At 45.5% G+C, this 18,309-nt stretch overlaps 1 protein-coding gene across 1 annotated transcript in view; it reads left to right on the plus strand.

The window, feature by feature from the left end:
- Window positions 1-18,309, plus strand: part of trabd2b (TraB domain containing 2B) — a 59,204-nt gene that overhangs the window by 22,027 nt on the left and 18,868 nt on the right. Inside the window, exons 3-4 of the mRNA XM_068707229.1 lie at window positions 11,654-11,800; window positions 16,440-16,614. Of these exons, the coding sequence (XP_068563330.1) occupies window positions 11,654-11,800; window positions 16,440-16,614 (322 nt within the window). The remainder of the gene's footprint in view (window positions 1-11,653; window positions 11,801-16,439; window positions 16,615-18,309) is intronic.

Consider the following 18,309-nt stretch of genomic DNA (forward strand, 5'->3'; position numbering starts at 1 on the left):
GTGGAGATAAAACAGAGACAATCTACTGCATTGGACTAGCGCTAGCCAGCTAGAGCGTTAGCAGTTAGCTTGATACAGCAGTTCACCAACTGTGTCGTTGTTCCACTTTCTGTTGTGGCCAGATATTAAGATTGAGGTAACTTAAAAAACTTTACTTAAAGGTTTAGAAACACTTTAAAAGTGATCTTTTGAAGAAAAAGCTTAAAATGTCTGAGTTAAGGTAAGAAAAGCATTTATTTATTGAATTCCATGTTACAGAATTTTTTTCCGGCTATAGACATATTACATTATACAACACTCAGCATTGTGCTGACCTCTGCTACCTCCTTCACTAGCTGTTTTTCCAAAAGGTTTTATTCTTTGCCTTTCAGTGAAGACAGACTGCAGAAGTTGTAATCTTATTTATCCAGCGCTCCACCCGTCTGCTTCAGCATCCCCCTCAATCCGTGTGACCTGTTTGATGATTTGCGGCCCATTGAAAGCCACAATCCTGTGATCTGTTGACCACAAACCCTCAGTATGGCTGACCAAGTCTGCCCTTGAGCAGTGTGGGTTGCACAAGCGCGCGCACACGCACACACACACACACACACACACACACACACACACACACATACCATACGTCTCACTGACAGTCACAGGAAAAGCACAGAAACACACACATACAAAGACAGACATATGTGTCCATATATGTACACCTCACACCTACTGTACACACACACACACACACACACACACACACACACACACACACACACACACAGAAACACTGAATTATGGGTCTTTCCCATAGGCTGATCCCCTCTGTCAGAAGCCTGTGCTGAGCTGCGGTCCAAACCCAATGTTTTCCTTAATAGAGGGTATGGGTGCTAAAACTATTAGAGGCAGCAATCATAGTCTTAATCATATTGGATTTCTTCATACCAAGCACTTTCCCTGGGAGGCTACAGGGCTGAGAGCTCTGGGCGGTTGGAGGTTGCATGAATATGGAAGTGTGTGTACGTCGCAAGCAAGCCGGCAAGAAAGACAGAGAGAGAAACAAAGACAGTATAGTTAGATGTTTGCCATAGACATCTGATTATGTATATGCATGCTTTTGAGTATGGTAGTTGGTGGCGTTTAGCAAGCTGTGGTTCAGTTGTGTGTTTCCAGACATACAGAGGCTTCAGGTTAGACCTAAAGCATGCAGTAACATCACCAGAGTCCTGATAACAAAGACAATACAGAGATAAAAGGAAGAGCCAAGAATGTGACAGAGAAAAAAATGAAAGTAGAAATATGTGTCTCTGATTCATGAAGGAATATATTCACGTGTGCACCAGAGATTGTATTCAGTGCTTGCGCTGTGCTACAATTCAGCTCCTGTTGGTAGGCGGATGCAGACGCACATAATATGTATGCAGCAGCCACGCAAACAGCAAGGGAACAGAGAATAAGACTACTGCTGTTTGTGTCCGGCGTAAATCCAAAAGTCAACATTAACTTAGTTTTGTAACTTCAACCCCCCAAAAAGTGACCAAGCATCCCGACGTGTTGGGAATGAGAACGGGTCGCTCTCTCGAACACACGTGCGTACGCACACAAACATGAATCAAGGTTGTAAATAAATTAAAGCGATTGTAAAAACATTCTTTAAGCCTTGGCGTGGGCTCAAATCAACAGAGCCGAGTGCCTAAACTGCAGATTTATGAAATAATGAGAGTCTTATGAAGGAAGTAAAAAGCCCCCGTCTCTGATGTGACAGCCAGCACTGCTCATAGTCAAGGCCAGCTAGAGGAAGAGCTAATAATCTACGGCCAGCATTACTGTATCCCCTCCACCACAGGCCGTCCAAACCACTGGCAGCAGAGTGGAGTTATTTCCCATGTCCTATCACTGGGCTCACCGCCTCCCACTCGCTGCTTCTGTGAGTTTTGCTGTCTGTGTGTTTGTCTGTTTTGCTCTGTCTCTATGTTGGCTTGGCTGCCTCTTTTTCTGGTATCCATCTTCCTCAAACACAGACACAAATACCGTCTCTATTTCCTCTCTCCCTCACACTCACAAACACAAGCAAACACACTCATGCACTTACACAAACCGCTGTTTTTCTCCAACTCTCCCTCGTCCAAAATTGATTTGCTCTGGTGATGCAGGCAGAATCATTTATGGGCTTCTCGTAAAAATGATTAATTCCTTTTCAGTTTGGTTTTCAGCACAGGCCTGATGTCTGCTTTATGGTTGTCAGAATGAACAGGTTCAGTTAATTAATTGCAGCATAGCGAGGCCAAAACTTCTGAACCTCAGTAATTAAGAGAAGCACATTGGAAGCCTGGCTGATGTCCATTATTCTTTTCAGTTCATACATGTATCTTTTGTTGTTCTAGTCTTTTTATCCCAAAGCTCTTGAAGTAGGGCTGGGTATCATTTTAAAAATAACTATGGTGGTACCAGTACCAGTGCTTGTGGCGACCGGCTGTGAGCAAAACCATACGAATAGTACGGCAAGTGAGCAATAATGAGCAGTGACAAATTGCTCACTGCTCGCTCCAAAAAAGAGACAAACTGCTTTGTGTTTTAATCAGGGCTGGTAGCTACCGCATTCAAAGCTTCTATTGAAGTTTTCGGATGACGCTTCAAATGTCCTTGAACTAAATTCTCAATTTGATTAAAGTGTTCCATTGGATTAAATGATCCTTTCTTTAATGAAAGTGAATCGTTAAGTTTTATTCGATTGCTGCTGGACAGTCCTGTTAATACAGGTGTGTCCTTTGTGTGCGGCGAGAGCAAAGAGTTTTTCATAGCAGTGAAAATGTTGTTCGTCAAGGCTTAACGCCAAGAAATATGTATCAAATCAGAATATATATAATTTTTTTTTTTAAGAATTTGATTTGAGCTAAGACAAATCTCCTCTGGGCTCCGTACAAAGTCCTTTTAGTGTTCAGGAGTATCACGATTCCTCTAGTCAGTCCAGCACAGTATCCTTATAGACTGTGAGTCTGCTATTCATCTGCTTCTCATTCACACGGAAAGAGAGAGAAACAGAGGAGAGAAAGAAATGTGTGTTTGCATGAGACGCACCGGGTTTTCAAGTATCTCTTTGTTATTGACAGGCCGCTACTATGGCGTCCAGTCTGGGGGTTGTCTGTTCATATTAGAACTTTTACCCTTTCACAGTGTATTTTTAGTTCATGAGAGCTAATTGTCGTATTTTGTTTTATTAAGCATTCAGTTGAACTTGACTCCACCCTCTCGTGTCACTTCTGGTTGCAAAAAACAAAATGGCAATGGCAAAAATGCTGAACTCAAGGCTTCAAAACTGTAGTCCACAACCCAATGGGTGACCACCACAGTCTATGGTTCACACACACACACACACACACACACACACACACACACACACACACACAGACACACACACACACACACACACTCCATCCCTGAACAAAACCCAGCCTGTTCCTGAGCGTGAGCTCACCAGTAGCAGTATACAGAATGTGGCATGGCAGGGGGTTAATCTCCCACTCATTACTGTAAGAAAGGATGCAGCCATTAAACATTTTCCAACACTAAAATTACTTTTTATATCTGTCAAACACATCAGAAGTCTCTCTGGTGGTCCCACAGTTAAGTGCTGGCAATAGTTGGGGAGGTTGTATACATTTGGATGTGTGTGTGTTTGGGTGTTCTTTTCCACACTTCGTCTGAGGCAGCTTGTTCTTATCAGGGAGACAATTTGGACTCTGCTTCCTCGTGGATGTGCTGACAAAAGCTTTTGAAATGACAGAGCAGCGTGACCCTCGCTTATAGTGTGACCCCCCCCCCCCACCCCAAAACTCGTATTACACTCACTCCCACACGTATACTACTTGTTCACAGGCTGTATCTCGAGGTACACGTTTGCTCCGTCTCTGTCTGTTTTTCTGCAGGCTGAATGCGCTTGCGTGAAATTGAACATTTCTCCCTCTGATTTGCCGTGAAATGGTGTGCTTGTGTGGGATTACGCCGCTTTAGCTTCAGTATTGAGTCTTTAAGAGGAGAGGAGAGGAGAGGAGAGGAGAGGAGGAAGTTTGGTCCACTTACTCCTCCTTCTGCAGCTCCATAGACAGAGCACTGTGCAACTTGGACAAACTCCTTAGTGAAGACAGACACATATGGAAACACAAACACAGTGTCCACATGCATGCGTACGGGCAGTGAGTTACAAGTTTGTCTGTGTGAGTGTGTACCAAGTGGAGCACAGGAAGGAGGCAGGACATGAAAGCTAAATAAACAGAGATCAGTGGCAGTGGTGGAAGGAGAGCCGAATGAAAGAAAAGAGAACGAGGGACGGGTGGGAGAGGGATGAAGGGCTCGCTGCTGAACGGCACACTCTGGAGATTCGTCCTTGAGAGCGCATTAACCCGGGTGGGGAAAGGGAGGAAGGCTGGTGATTGAGGGTTTGAGAATTGATGGAAGATGAGTTGTTTTTTTGGAGGGATGGGGACAGGGCTGAGGATGGAGGGGCTTCAGGAGGATGAAGAGGGGAGGTGGTGGAGGGCAAAACTGCCCAGCTGTGTTCCAGACCTGTTAGACAGAAGAGGAGGAGGAGGAGGAGGAGGAGGAGGAGGGCAATAGGTCTGCTTGCTCCCTCCTCCCTTCTTTCTACCTCTCCTGGTTAACTGTAAACATCTGGCCTTTTTTTTTTATCTTTTGGACTGTTATGATACTTTTACATTACACCCCCCCCCCACCACCACCACCACCACCACCACCACCCCGCTGTGTCTCTTTCATTTTTTTACTTTTCTTCTCATGCTGTCTCTCATTTTATTCCATCTCTCTCACTTAATCTTTTCTCTCCTCCTCCATTTATCTCCTCCTCTACTGAAACACACGTGCGCAACATGCAGATGTTAACTCATACATAAACCTTTCAATCGTTTGACAGACATTACATCATTTGAACATCGTTACGATGATGTGTGATGATTGAAGGCTGCATGAGTGCTTGACACGCACACACAGAAACCTCAGCAAGGATTCCTCTCTTAAAAAGAAATGAATTCAATCACCTGGACCAGCTCCTACTAACACTTTGGACAGTTGCTGTTTCTCAATCTGGACCCGGTTTTTACCCCATTACACTATTTATGTTCATGCAGGAGATTATGTGCTGCTCTCATGTTTCAGCCGGACCTAAAAACAAAAGGACAAATCGTTCTTTGGGAATTATTCTGTCTAAAGCCATTAGTCCAACCAAAACAGACTGTGGGAGATAAGAGAGAGTGGTCGGACCCTGGTTAGGGGCCGGGGAGGCATATTTTAAACATACACGGCTGTTTCTGCTCGCTCCTTTCTCATGCTGCGGAGAAGACCCAGCTCATCTGGTTTGGATAGCATCACACATCATAATGGGAGCCGGATAAATCCGATGGAATTCAATGAGAGTTTTTCCTCAGAAAAGAAACAGAGCAGACTGTGAAATGTGTTAGGATTAGAGGAGGCCATGATGTGGACTACGAGCTTTGAGGGAGATACGGTTAGAGTGACCTGATCTAGTGTAGATCCTTGCAAGTTCTTTAATCTTCTTTGCCATAAACCAGCTGAATAAATCGGATGGATCTGAGGGCGGGTGAGATCATTTCATTTGTTTCAAGTGCCGTTTATTTACATCCGCGCTCTCTTAGAAAAAAAACCCAAACAGATTTTTGAAATAAAGCAGATTACACATTAAGAATGATGAAAATGACACTTGACATAACACAAGGAGTTTTTCTTTAGTTCTCAGTGATTCTAAAGGGGATACTTACCCTAACACCTAAGTGACTGTTTAACCGTTAATAGCCAAATTCTATTATATTCCCACACAACATAGGTAGTGGAGGAAAAAAAGGAAAAGGCTGACCATTCCCAAACATTTTGTTTAATAGAAAACCAGGACTCTTAAGTCTTGGCCCCCTCTTCAGTCGTTGGGGAATAAGCGAACTACCAGCCCAACTCACTGTGTCCTCTCCTATTGTACTGCAAAAGTTACCTCCTGCTCTGAAACAACAATGTGACGCTAACTTAGTCCAGCCAATGCAACAAGTAAACAACACGGTGGGTTATCACTACAACAAACATCTAATTCCTAAAGCAAAATGTGAATCCTCCTTACAAACAATCACATCATCGCACAAGCTGTGTGCGCACTTCAGCAGAATATGGGTGCATCACGCAAAATGAAGCACAACCTCCTTCTATAGTTGTCCACCACTCTTTCACACCTTCTGCTCGTGGGCTTTCACGGCGCGGGACCAGCTGTGTGCTCTTTGTCCGTCCGGATCAAGTGATACTTTATTATTTTCTCTGTTTTCTGGGGCGGCAGGAAAGCTGGGATGACTGGCGCAGCGGCAGCACTGCCAAGTCAAACAGCGGGGTTTATTTGTGGACAAGTGTAAGGTCGACACCCCCCCCCCCCCCCCCCCTTATTCACTGGAGACTCTCATTAAGAGGAGAGACAGGACGCTCTGGGGACTGGAGGGGCGTATACAGTATGTGGTGTGTATGGGTGCCTATAGGTCTGGTTTTATGGGAGGAAAGAAGATAAACACGCAGAGAAGAGCAAGCAGAGAGAGGGGGGGTGGTAACGGATAGCAGCAAACTTTATTCAGAGGAATGAAGGATAAGGAAAAGACGAGAAGGTGATGGATGTTTAGAAGATTTGTACCATTCCAAGCTTCCCATCATTAGACACTCACCCCCTGCCTCAGAGAGGGAATAAGACAAGACGGAAGGAAGGAGGAGGAGGGTGGTGGGGGGGGGGGGGGGGGGGGGGTGTTTCTGTGGAAGCTGGGAGCAGCAGGCCTCTGCCACTGGGATTGTCCCTCTGGTAATCCCTGGATTTCCTAAACTGAGACAGGGGGTGGACCAGACCCGGTGAGAGACTTAGTGAGACAGAGAAAGAGAGGGAATGAGAGAAGACAGAAAGGAAGTGGGAAGAGAAAGAAAGGCGGAGACAAAGGAGACACAATGTTCACAATGTCTTCTCTTTCATTTTCTGCAATATGTGGTTTGTATACAGGTTATTGCTCAAAGAGGAATGTGGCGTGTACAAGTATTGTTGTGTGTGTATTGTGGTTTATTTACAGGGACACATTTGAAAAAAAGCAAGGCTCAGGCTTGCCATAGCGTAGCTCATGCCAGATGTGATGAGTTGAAAGTGGTGCTACCCTCAAATAAGCAAACGATACGCGCAGAACGGCGCCGAAGGGCTGTAAAACTATTTTGGCAACGCTCGGACGATGGAGGTTGCGTTTGAGGCATTCGAGACGGATTACACGATTCCCTTGGAGAGAAATGAGAAAGAGCGAGTTGTTGATAAAACCGTAGGACACAACAGTGAAGCTATCATGTGAGACTGTCCAGACAACTTTGATGTGGTCTTGTGTGACAACGTCTTTCTAGCCTAATGTATTCAAGGTGCTTTTCAGAGCTAGCGTGAACAGACAACGTCAGGCTTAATACCCCCGCCACTGCTACATGCACATCTAAGTGAAGTCATACTGAGAGAGCACACGTTAAACAAAAATGGACACACGGGTGTTTTTTAATGAAATCTCTCATGACTCTCTGCTGTGGCTGTGGAGGGGAAAGTACACTCACACAAATTGGTATCCACCCTTTTTTTTTGGGGGGGGGGGGGGGGGGCTGCTCTGTGGGGATCGGGGATGAACTATCGCACTTCTCCTATTCTTGGGTTGCCCTGGATGTTATTTCAACTCCCTTTCTCCCTTTCCTTCAGTCACCCCAGGGTGCTGTGAACCCAATCCCCTCTTACCGTCAGTAGCCCAGGTGGGGGAGGCTGACTCGGCCCAGAGGAACCCAGCAGTGCGTGTCCTGGGTCAGGGGTCTAGATCCTCTCTTTTTCAGGCGATGAAACACAAGCGGCTCTCAGGGAGACGAGAGCGCTGGAGGGGAACGCACCAACCTCAAACTGTTTGTACTGTTTTTTTTCATCAGGGGCTGATTGGATGACCAGAGATAAAAGACAGAGAAAGAACGGGATTCACCATTCTGTTCGAATGGATGGATGCCACATCATTTTTTTTCAGAGCATTAATATAGCTTTTAATATAATATGTTGTGGAGTGCTGTCTACCTGAGCAGAGAATGAAGTCTCTCTCGCTCTCTGTGTGTGTGTGTGTGTGTGTGTGTGTGTGTGTGTGTGTTGTTATCCGAGCCTCTCTGTGCTTCGTTGACATAGGCGGGCCGGCCACGGCTGCATTTCAGTGCATGTGAGTCTCTCTGTTGTGCTCCACTGGCTAGGTAATGATTCAAAAGGTCACAGATCAAAAAGGGTGGCAACCATCGCTGTAAGGATTTTCCTATAGTGACAGCCAATGTGACGATTAACCCCTGAGAGGACAAAAAGTTGAGTGAGCAAAACAAGGAGATGGATGGGTCTGCTGAGAGAAATATCTAGGGTAAAGCTGGGAGAAAGAGGGAGATGTGTGAAGGAACCAACCCTCTCAGATCTCCTGCCTGACGCTGGCACGCACCATCCTGCTTTTTAAGCACCTGACTGTCTGGTAATACCCGGTGGCCATGCCAGGCCTACACCCGAACTGTAGAGGAATCACCTCCATCTGTACAGCACATGCTCCTCTCATAGAGAACAAGGCTTTGTTTGTCTTATACCATTCTTTCACACTCTCACCTCACTCTCCTGCTTTTGTTCTCTGCTCCTGCTCTCCTGCTATTGCTGCTCCCTTCCTTTATTCTTCCTTTCTTTCTTCTTTCTCCATCAGTGTGCAGGATTGTGTTTTAGTGTCTCATTGTTTTGCCTCATACAGCTGTAAAAGGTATGGTATTTTCAGTGTTTGGCCTTCACAGTCTGACACTTGCTTCTGTTGTATCGCAGCTCGAAGCCCTTTAGCACTCTCCATCGCTCACATTCTCCGATTCAGATCAAGGAGGTATAATAGGGGGGTGATGGAGTCGACAAGAGGGGGCTCTCTCGGTTCCAGCCCCTTGTCATCGGCTCCTACTCATGCTTCAGACCCGATAAAGCTTCAAACAAGCCAACACTTTTGCAAGCAAACAGATGGGATTTAACGCACTTCAAGGTCAATTGCTGCAATGCACACAGATGTTGATAAATCACATGTTCTGAAACATGAAAGATCTCTCTGATTTCTTCTTCTTCTTCTTTTTTTCTATGTTGCTGCTGCCCTACCCCCTTTTTTTCTGTTTTCTTTCCAAGGCACGCTAATGAATTTTTGGAGTGCTGCGCTCAGATCGCAGGTTTCCAAAACCATCCGAGTGCTCGGCTCCTTCCAGCTTTGTTCTTATAAAGCGTTTCATTTAATTACAATGGGAGTTTCTCACGCATGTATTAGCAAAGAGAGGAGAGAGACCTGCAGTAGTAAACTATGTGGTGAGAGAAGTCAATGTTAGTTACTTTGAAAAGGCCGGGCTGTAAAAGAGTGAGTGGACCGCTTCAGCAAGAGAACACCCACTCCGTCAGCCAACACGTGCGTGCGCACACACACACGCACACACACACACACACACATATCCACACGTATGCGTATAGATGCGAGCACGCACACACGGAGAATGTTTGCATTTTTTCCTCTCTCCCTCCTCAGCCTCTCCCGCAGTGATTGACATGCTCTTTCATTCAGCCCAGCACACACTCAGGCGCCATGGTTACAGCTGCAGAGATGTTCTTTCTCCGGGAGACGGACAATATTGAAATAACAACTCCCCTAACAACACAATCATCCACACACAACCCCTCCGCTCTTACCATGCATCCTCTACTGCGCCCTCTTGTCTGTCATGTCTGGTGCTGTTTGCCGTGTTAAGGGAAACTCCCGGAGCTGGGAGTAGTACAAACAGCTTGGCAGGTGTGTGTGTGTGTGTGTGTGTGTGTGTGTGTGTGTGTGTGTGTGTGTGTGTGTGTGTGTGTGTGTGTGTGTGTGTGTGTGTGTGTGTGTGTGTGTGTGTGTGTGTGTGTGCACACTGCCCGCTCCAGCCCTTCACTCTACCCAGGTCCTGCTCTGGTGTTTTCTTTGGAAAAACCCTACAGCTACTGTAGCTAGTTAGCCGCCGGGCAGAACTAACAGCGTTGGCTTCGCTGGGCCTGGCGTCACACCTCAACCATAATTTTAGAGCTTTAAAAGAATCTCACGTGGGATGGAAATGGAAAATAAAATGAGGTAGAGTGCCATAAGTCACACAGCAGGGGGGCTTCTGGGTTTGGGAAATGGTCACAGGCTTGATCGAGACCTATTCCTGGATTACGCACCTCTGGGCGAGCGACAGCGTGGCGCTGAGCATAACAGAAAGATGTCAAAAAGAATAAATAAGATCAGACTCGGTTTTCGTTTGGACAGGAGGAGGAAGGAGCTGGCAGATGAGAAGAGAATGGGCACTCTTCTGAAGAGAAAGTAGAGAAAGAGAGAAGTAAAGATGAGAGAGGATAATGAGAGTGAAAGAGTTATGTGTGCCGTTAGCTCATCCGTTGTCTCTCTGCATTATGGAGAAAAAAAAGTGACACAAAAGCAAAAACTGAGCCTACAAAGACTGGTTAGCAATGACGTCAGAGAGGGAGTCACATGGTTGAGCTTAGAGCTCGGTTGTGATTATCCCAGCGTGAGGGTTACCTGGAGTTGAAACATTCTATATGCACGATATGGGCATTTATGATTAAGAAAACATAACATAATTGTGTGAATTACGACCCAGAATTTTGACATCGGGCTCAATCAGTTGTGCAGCTGTATCGGCCTTAAGCTGCTCCACAAATCATCTGGGCCGGGATGCTGACGTTCTCCCTGCAGTATTTTCCGAAGCGCTAGTCAGGTTTCGTGGTAATTAGGATCGTAGACATGGATCAGTCGGGTGCCGTTTGAAGACGTGACGAGCTGAGTCACTTGTTCTGATCAAGTCAACGCAAACCGTCTCACTAGGTGCAACGTAGAACTGTGTGAAATCCGTAGTACACACAGAGAGAAGAAACATCTCCTGTAAGAGAGCTTAACAGTGATTGACAACTCGGTCCCGCCTGCTAGGCCAGTCAGAGGTGGCGTGGGATTGTGGAGGGCGGGAGCAGCTAGGTTAACCCCTGGTGTCGAGGACAGCTGCGGAGTTGTTGGGCTGGCTGGCGGCTGCACGCTATAAATTCTCTCTAAAGAGGGTTTACTTTTGATTTTAATGGCTGCTGTAAATTTACAGTACCCTGGCCTGGTGAAAGAGAAAGAAGGGTTGTTTTTAAAGGCTCCCCCTCTCGCTCTCTCTCTCTCTCTCTCTCTCTCTCTCTCTCTCTCTCTCTCTCTCTCTCTCTCTCTCTCTCTAGCCCTCCCTTTCTTCCCCTGTTTTCTCCTTCCTACAGAAGAAAGTCAGTGGAGTTTTGCCATGTCTCTTGTGGTCTGCTTTTACCTGTAGTCAGCCTGTATGGAAAGTGTATGAAAATATCCTGAAAGAAATGAAAACGCTGCAGAACAACTTATATTTCGCAGACACTCAGGAACAACGGCTTCATTGTGTATTAAGGTCACATTATATTTTTTAAAAGAGGAACACTGGCCATGTTTGCACAGTTTATCTCGCTCCATGACAAATTCCTCTTGAGCGCAGAGCAGAAAAAAAAACGGAGTTTGCGGATGCAGAAAGTGACAGCGCCCTTCCTGTCTCTTTCTCCTCACAGGTGCTGTTTGCGTTGAACCAGACGCTGCTGCAGCACGAGGGCGTGCGAGCGGGCATCCTGCAGGGCTCCTACACCACCGAGGACCTCATTACCCACTACAACTGTGGAGACCTCAGCGCCATCATCTTCAACCACGACACCTCACAGGTTGGTCTCCTCCTTTAGATTTGGGATGACAACGGTTCATCCCAAAATAAAAACATAGAATCACTGTCTGTTCGCTTTCCTTTTCAGCTACGTTCGCTTTTGCGGCTTCATTAAAAGAGTCAATTAAAAGAGCCAGTTTCAAAAAGGGCCAACAAGAAGGTCGTAAAATGAGTACGAGCGGCTTGCCAAACATAACACAAATGATCTAACGCCATAATTTCACTTTGCCAAAAAATCCTTAATTTCTCATATTATCTCCCATATTTTCTTACTTATAAAGTTGCATGTGGTCCAACAAACAAATATAAAAATTCTACTTTCCCTTTTTATTTTCACTTTACAGGGACAACCAAGGACAGCGCTTTCGCCTCCCTTAGCTTAAGTGTTGTGAAAGTGACTCTTTGTCACTGTTTTCTTTTGTTTTGTTGGACATAAGGGATGGTGAGGTTTCTGATATTATGAAATAGTCACACAAAATACTTGCAGCTTAAGTCCAAAAAAAACCGTAATGGTATTGAAAAACCCGAATCTGTCAGACCCCTGATTTGAGCTGGCAGCCCTCTCATACCCACTTCTCTGCCATTACGCCATCGTCACCTCAAACGTTTAGGCTTGCACATCAATTCCGCAAAACTGCACATTGCCCTCTTAATCCCTCTCAGGCTCCGGTTACTTGATAGTCTGGCACTTTAATAGCTCTGGACCCAGCTGTAAATACGCCGTCTGACCTCCTCTAACTTCGTGCCTCCTAACATAGCCTCTGCTCCCGCAGCGACGGCCTCCTCATCGGGCTTCACACCCGGCTCTGCTGTAGCTGTCAAAAGGCCACTCGATATATAGCACACACTGACACACACACAGTGGCTCTCACTCCGTCGCCACCCTCGAATGCAGATTTACTGAAAAGCCCTCCTCATAAGTCACTTATGCTGTGTCAACCTCCCTCACTGATCCTCAAGTGTCATTAAACCTAACGCGCCATGTAACCTCAACTTCAGGGAGACACATCTCCCCAATTTTTTTTCTTCCTCGCTGTCCGTGTCTTACCATCGCCGTCTCTCTGCGGGCCGTGACGAGCTTGTTAGCCACAGTTTCACCTGCAGTCACGGCTATATTCGTCTCCTGCGTGAGCGCTTTAAATCATACCAGTTCGCCTCCTGGTCCTCATGTCATGATAACATGTATTAACATTCCCCAGCACATGCTAGAGCAATCAGACGCCTGACTGTGGTGCCATGTAGCCTGGTGATCTATAGCAGGTTTGTGTGTGTGCGTGGGTGTGAACTTCCAAGCGCCATAAAAAAGCAGGTGTTTTTTGATAGATAGGACCGAATCCAGCACCCCTGATGCTCCCCCCCCCCGTTCAATCTCCATCATATTAGAAAGAGGTTGATGATGGGCCTCTGTGCAGGACAGGGTAACGCTTTCCATCACAGAAATAAAGTCAACGGTGGACAGAGAGAAAGAGATGGAGAAGAAATATTAGAGAGAGAACAGAAATAAGGTGAAAGGTAGAAGACAAGTAGGAAAGAAGCAACTTCAAAGAATTGCAAAATGTTGCAATCGAATAGTTCGCTTGGAAATTGCTGCAGTTGTAGCACCGAGATGAAAGTTGATAGAGAAGTAAAGGAGGATGGGAAATGAAGGGACATGAAAAGAAATGGAAAAGAAAGGAAAGATAAGAGAACAGAAGGACTTCAAAGAGCCAAACCATGAAGACAGTAAATTGCTGACAGAGCAGACACAACTGCGAGTGAGTGCGGAGGGATACCGGTGGTGAGGAAGGGAGGAAATATTTCCCCGTCACTCTACATTTCCTGTGTGGGTCGGGATACAGAGCAGCTAATGGCCTTTCCTGTGATAAGTTATCTGCGTTTACCGTTACACTCCCACCTCGACCCGTCTCCGACCGAACACTTTTTGTGCCTCGTCATGAAACACTCACGCTATCCTCACTCGTTTAGAGCAATGATGAAGCTCCGTCTCTCTCTCTCTCTTTAACAATCATGAACCCCTGTCAATATGAATGAACCTGGGTCACGCACCCTGAAAATACACAGACGGACAACACAAGGCTTCAGGCTACAGATATCTGTGTGAATTTCTTTCTTTCTGGCTTTTCCTTCATTGCTGAGTAAGTATATGTAGAGATAAGTGAGCTGTGTGGCTTATGTTACACAGACCATTTGGATTTGCAGGTCTTGAAATGAACAATCTGCCAAATGAGAGTGAAACTGTGGCAGAAAACATTGTGGTAATAGAATTCAAAAGTAATCTGCATACACGGTTTTAGGAATAATAGGACATTTCACAGAACTTGGAGATCTGTGACATTTTTAAAGCAAAACTATGGTAGAGTTTTTCTTTGGCAGCTTGACAGAGCTGCTCTATATTCCAAAATGTCACCATTCTACACGCTGGTATTTACGGACCGCACACATTTAGATAGATATAAACTTTATTCATCCTCAGGGGGAAATTAGTGTGAATGTGTTTACAGAGTACTCCACCAGGGTTGGGCCGGTGAAAATATTTTCTGATCATTGTTCTTGACCGCTATTCCTAATTTTACCACTAGGTGTCACATTTGACACCTCATCACCCAAAATAACTTTATAGAACACAAACATAACTACTGAAATTCCGTCTCCTTCATGTTGCCGGCAGTAAATTGCTCATGGCCCGTCAGACACTAGTGGCTCTGTTAGTCCGTTCATAACGTTGTCATATTTCTCATTACTAACTCAAGGCCAGCTAGCGCTGTGACCCGGTCGGCACAGGTTGGAGGCGTTGTCATCATGACAAATGTCAGTTCTGCCGGTTTGCGTAAAATCAAACCAGTTCACGTTCACAACGGACCAGACTGGCAAAACCCTAAACTGACTCAACTCCATCCTCTACTGATACAGCATTGCAGAATGGATGCAGCAGAACCAGAGATCACGTATCTTTTGAATCCACGGCGCATTCGTCTTCTATGGCATGGTGCCTACAGTACCCACAATGCCACTCGACTGCCAACAACTTCTGAGGGCCGGTGAGCTTCAACGCTGACTCAAGTGACATCACTTGAGGGCAACGCATCAGACGTCCAGGCTTCAAACTCATTTTTCCACATTATGCAGTCGTGCTCCCCCCCAAAAAAACCCGTAAACGGACGTGTAAAATTTGTATCTGTTCTCCTTTGATGCACATCCTGAATGGAATAAATAAACAATGCATTGCAGGTTTGAATTAGAACCTTTCAACCATCATGTGAAACAGACTGAGGGCGGTCGAGGGAGTGAGAGAAAAAGTGTCAGATACAGATTATGAATGGATGCACCTTGTTCACATGTGGTGCAATAAATCCCCCCATGTATTCAGTATTCTCACACACACACACACACACACACACACACACACACACACACACACACACACACACACACACACACACACACACACACACACACACAGATTAATGCATCATTTGCAGCTGTTTTACTGTATGTGTCAATGGTAACTCAGTTTTAATGTTTGCATGTGTGTGTTCTTGTCAGACTCAAATACATTTACAGATCAAACACATCTGCATATGTGCACTCAAACACACAAATCCTTCTTTATACGATCACTTTTGATTCTTTCCAACTTGGGAAGAAAGACTGAAGGCAGTGTAGTCTCACATGTACTCCTGGTTGTACGAGAGAGACCAGAAGCAGACATATTAACGGGGGGGGGGGGGGGGCTTGCTCTGAGTTCAGTTAATACTGCAGTTTTTAAAAAAAAGAGTCCAAAATAGGAATGACAACACATGGAAAACAATTGCAGCACCACCACAGTAAAAACAGTCAAGCCGAGAGAAGAAGTAACAAACCAAATGAAGCATACTCTGGCGTATTGGGATTTCACCTATCTCTAATATTTCATTCTTTATTGCATATATACATCAAGAGAAAGAGCCAGAAAAGTTAAACGCAGGCTCAATGATACCACGACAGGAAGTGAAAGAAGTAAAGACGGACTGTGAGTTGGACAGACCCCGGTTTACCCCCGCCGCCGACCCCCGCTCATCCTCACAGATTAACAGCCTGTTGAATCCACCGATGCAGCCAAGAGTGGCGCAGAGCCAGCGTGGTCCGCCTCCGCCTGCCTGGCTCTTAATAAATCACGCAGCAATTAAACACACATTCACACGCTCACACTGGTGGGCGCTGTGCACGTGCGCCCAGTCTCAGACGCACACATACGTAAACACGTTAGTGAACGGCGTCACATACACAAAAGTGCTGAGACAGCCCGTCCTCCCTCCCTTCCTCTCCTCGTCTATTGATGCTTTCTCATTTTAAAACCGGTAGAGCGCTGCGTTGGTCATTTTCTGTCAAGCTGTCACGTCACAAACACTCCCGGTTGCCAGGTCTCACACTCACACAAGCTTGAACATTTTGCCAGGTTGTCACCAACACCGTCCTCTTCTTTCTTTCCATCTCATTTCTTCTTTTTTTTTTTTTATCCCTCTCAATTTCTTTAACACCAGTTCTTCTTGTGTTTGATGTTTGCTTGAAATGATTCATGTGCGTTTCATTCTCCTGTGGATTTTCATCATAAATGTTTCTAAATTAAAACTTTTCCTTCTTCGCCTGTCTCACTCTCTCAGCTGCCTCACTTCATCAACAGCTCCCTGCCAGCTCATGACCGCACCATCGCCCTGCAGATTGACAGCTACTTCCGCCAGGAGCTCATCTACAAACGCAATGAGCGAATGGCTCGCCGTGTGTCCGCCTTGCTGCAGAGAAATCCCAACCAGACATACTTCTTTGCTTTTGGTGCAGGTAAGGGAGCCTCAGATACTGCGTGGCGGATGTTTAGGATGAAGTATAGCTTTAGTTTCCCGCCCTGAGCCGCTTCAAATGGCTACGTTGGCTGACCTTTTGTCCCGCTGGTTATGTGATGTCTCTTTAAACTGCCATCAAGGCAGCAACTCCATCGTGAATCTCTACTTTGCATTCAATGAGGTCTTTCCAAATACGCTCTGATTGGAGCTGAGAGTGTGTGTTTGCATGTAATTGTGAAGTGTAAGAGAGATCAGGTTTGCTTTGGTCTGGAACACTGATTCTGTCAGCACTAATGGTGTGTTTATGGCCAACAATTTGCTCTATTTTGTGTTTGAAAGCAAAGCTGGAGAAAAAACAGGACAATAATAGTGTTCAATGGTTCCCAGATCTCTGGCACGAAAAACGGGGTGTCTTTGCAAGCACACACACACACACACACACACACACACACACACACACACACATATACACATACAGAGACACAGAAGTCTCAATTACAGCCAGCTCCCACCTCAGAAATGAAGAAACCATGAGCTGTTTGTTTCAATTAGCATTCCTGGCTAATGTTGCTAATGCCTCCTGAATGGTGTAGTGTGTCCTGAGGGAAGTGTGTGTGTTTACATGTAAGTGTGTTTGCCCACAAAAACAGGTGGTGGGTGGGTGTCTGTTTACTGTATGACTGTGTGTGTCTGTGCATCTGAAAATGGTTGGTACCGCCTCTAGGGTGTGTGTGTGTGTGTGTGTGTGTGTGTGTGTGTGTGTGTGTGTGTGTGTGCGTGTGCCACAGTGTGTGATTAATGCTGAATGCCTTGGTCCCTCCTCTGAGCAGTTCTTGCTCCCTCTGCTCTTTGTACTGTTTGGACAAGGCTGTTGTTGCACCATCCAGCTGCTACGTGTGTGTGTGTGTGTGTGTGTGTGTGTGTGTGTGTGTGTGTGTGTGTGTGTGTGTGTGTGTGTGTGTGTGTGTGTGTGTGTGCATGCTCATGGACTGAACACTGTAAGCTAGCATATGAACTATGACTGTGATGGAGGAGTGAAATTGTTAAAGTGTTCCTCTGAAGTGTGCGTAGATGATACGTCCCTCTCCTGTTCAAACTGTGAAACAATGAAAGTCATGTGAACCTCAGAAAGCAAAAAAAAAACAATCCAACTCCTTAGGCTAGAAAAAGCAGTTGGAGTGGAGAGTAGCAGGAAAGTAAAAAAAAAACATAACAAACATATTTCCTATGACAAGTTATTAGCAATGCTTAATACATGCACAGATAAGATATGACAGTATTTTTGAAAGGCAATAAACTGGGAGATATTCTTTTGGCTTTTGTCAAAAGCAAACTGAAAACACAGAGCATCACTTTTAAGATTAAGAAGGGGTTACATTATTGATTTATGCTTTATTATTTGCAGGATAGCATCCATATGATTTCTATACTAATAAGGCAAAGTTGCTTTGATGCAGCACTGCACTGCAGAAAGGTGGAAGCTTGAATGCTCTTATCTAAAGCCAGTGTTTGGTTTGTCCGTTCTGGGCTACTGTAGAAACATGGCGGCCGGCTCCGTGATGACGACCTGCTCTAGATATAAACGGCTCATTATAGGGTCACGAGAACACAACTAGTCTTTTTTTCAGGTGACTATAGAAAAGATAATGGTCAACATTACATTGCATAGATCCCCGTAATACTACACACTGTT

Source organism: Cebidichthys violaceus, unplaced genomic scaffold (genome assembly GCF_023349555.1).
Source record: "Cebidichthys violaceus isolate CVI_PGR_0920_01 unplaced genomic scaffold, fCebVio1.0.p SCAF_13, whole genome shotgun sequence".
In the NCBI taxonomy this organism is placed as follows: Eukaryota; Metazoa; Chordata; class Actinopteri; order Perciformes; family Stichaeidae; genus Cebidichthys; species Cebidichthys violaceus.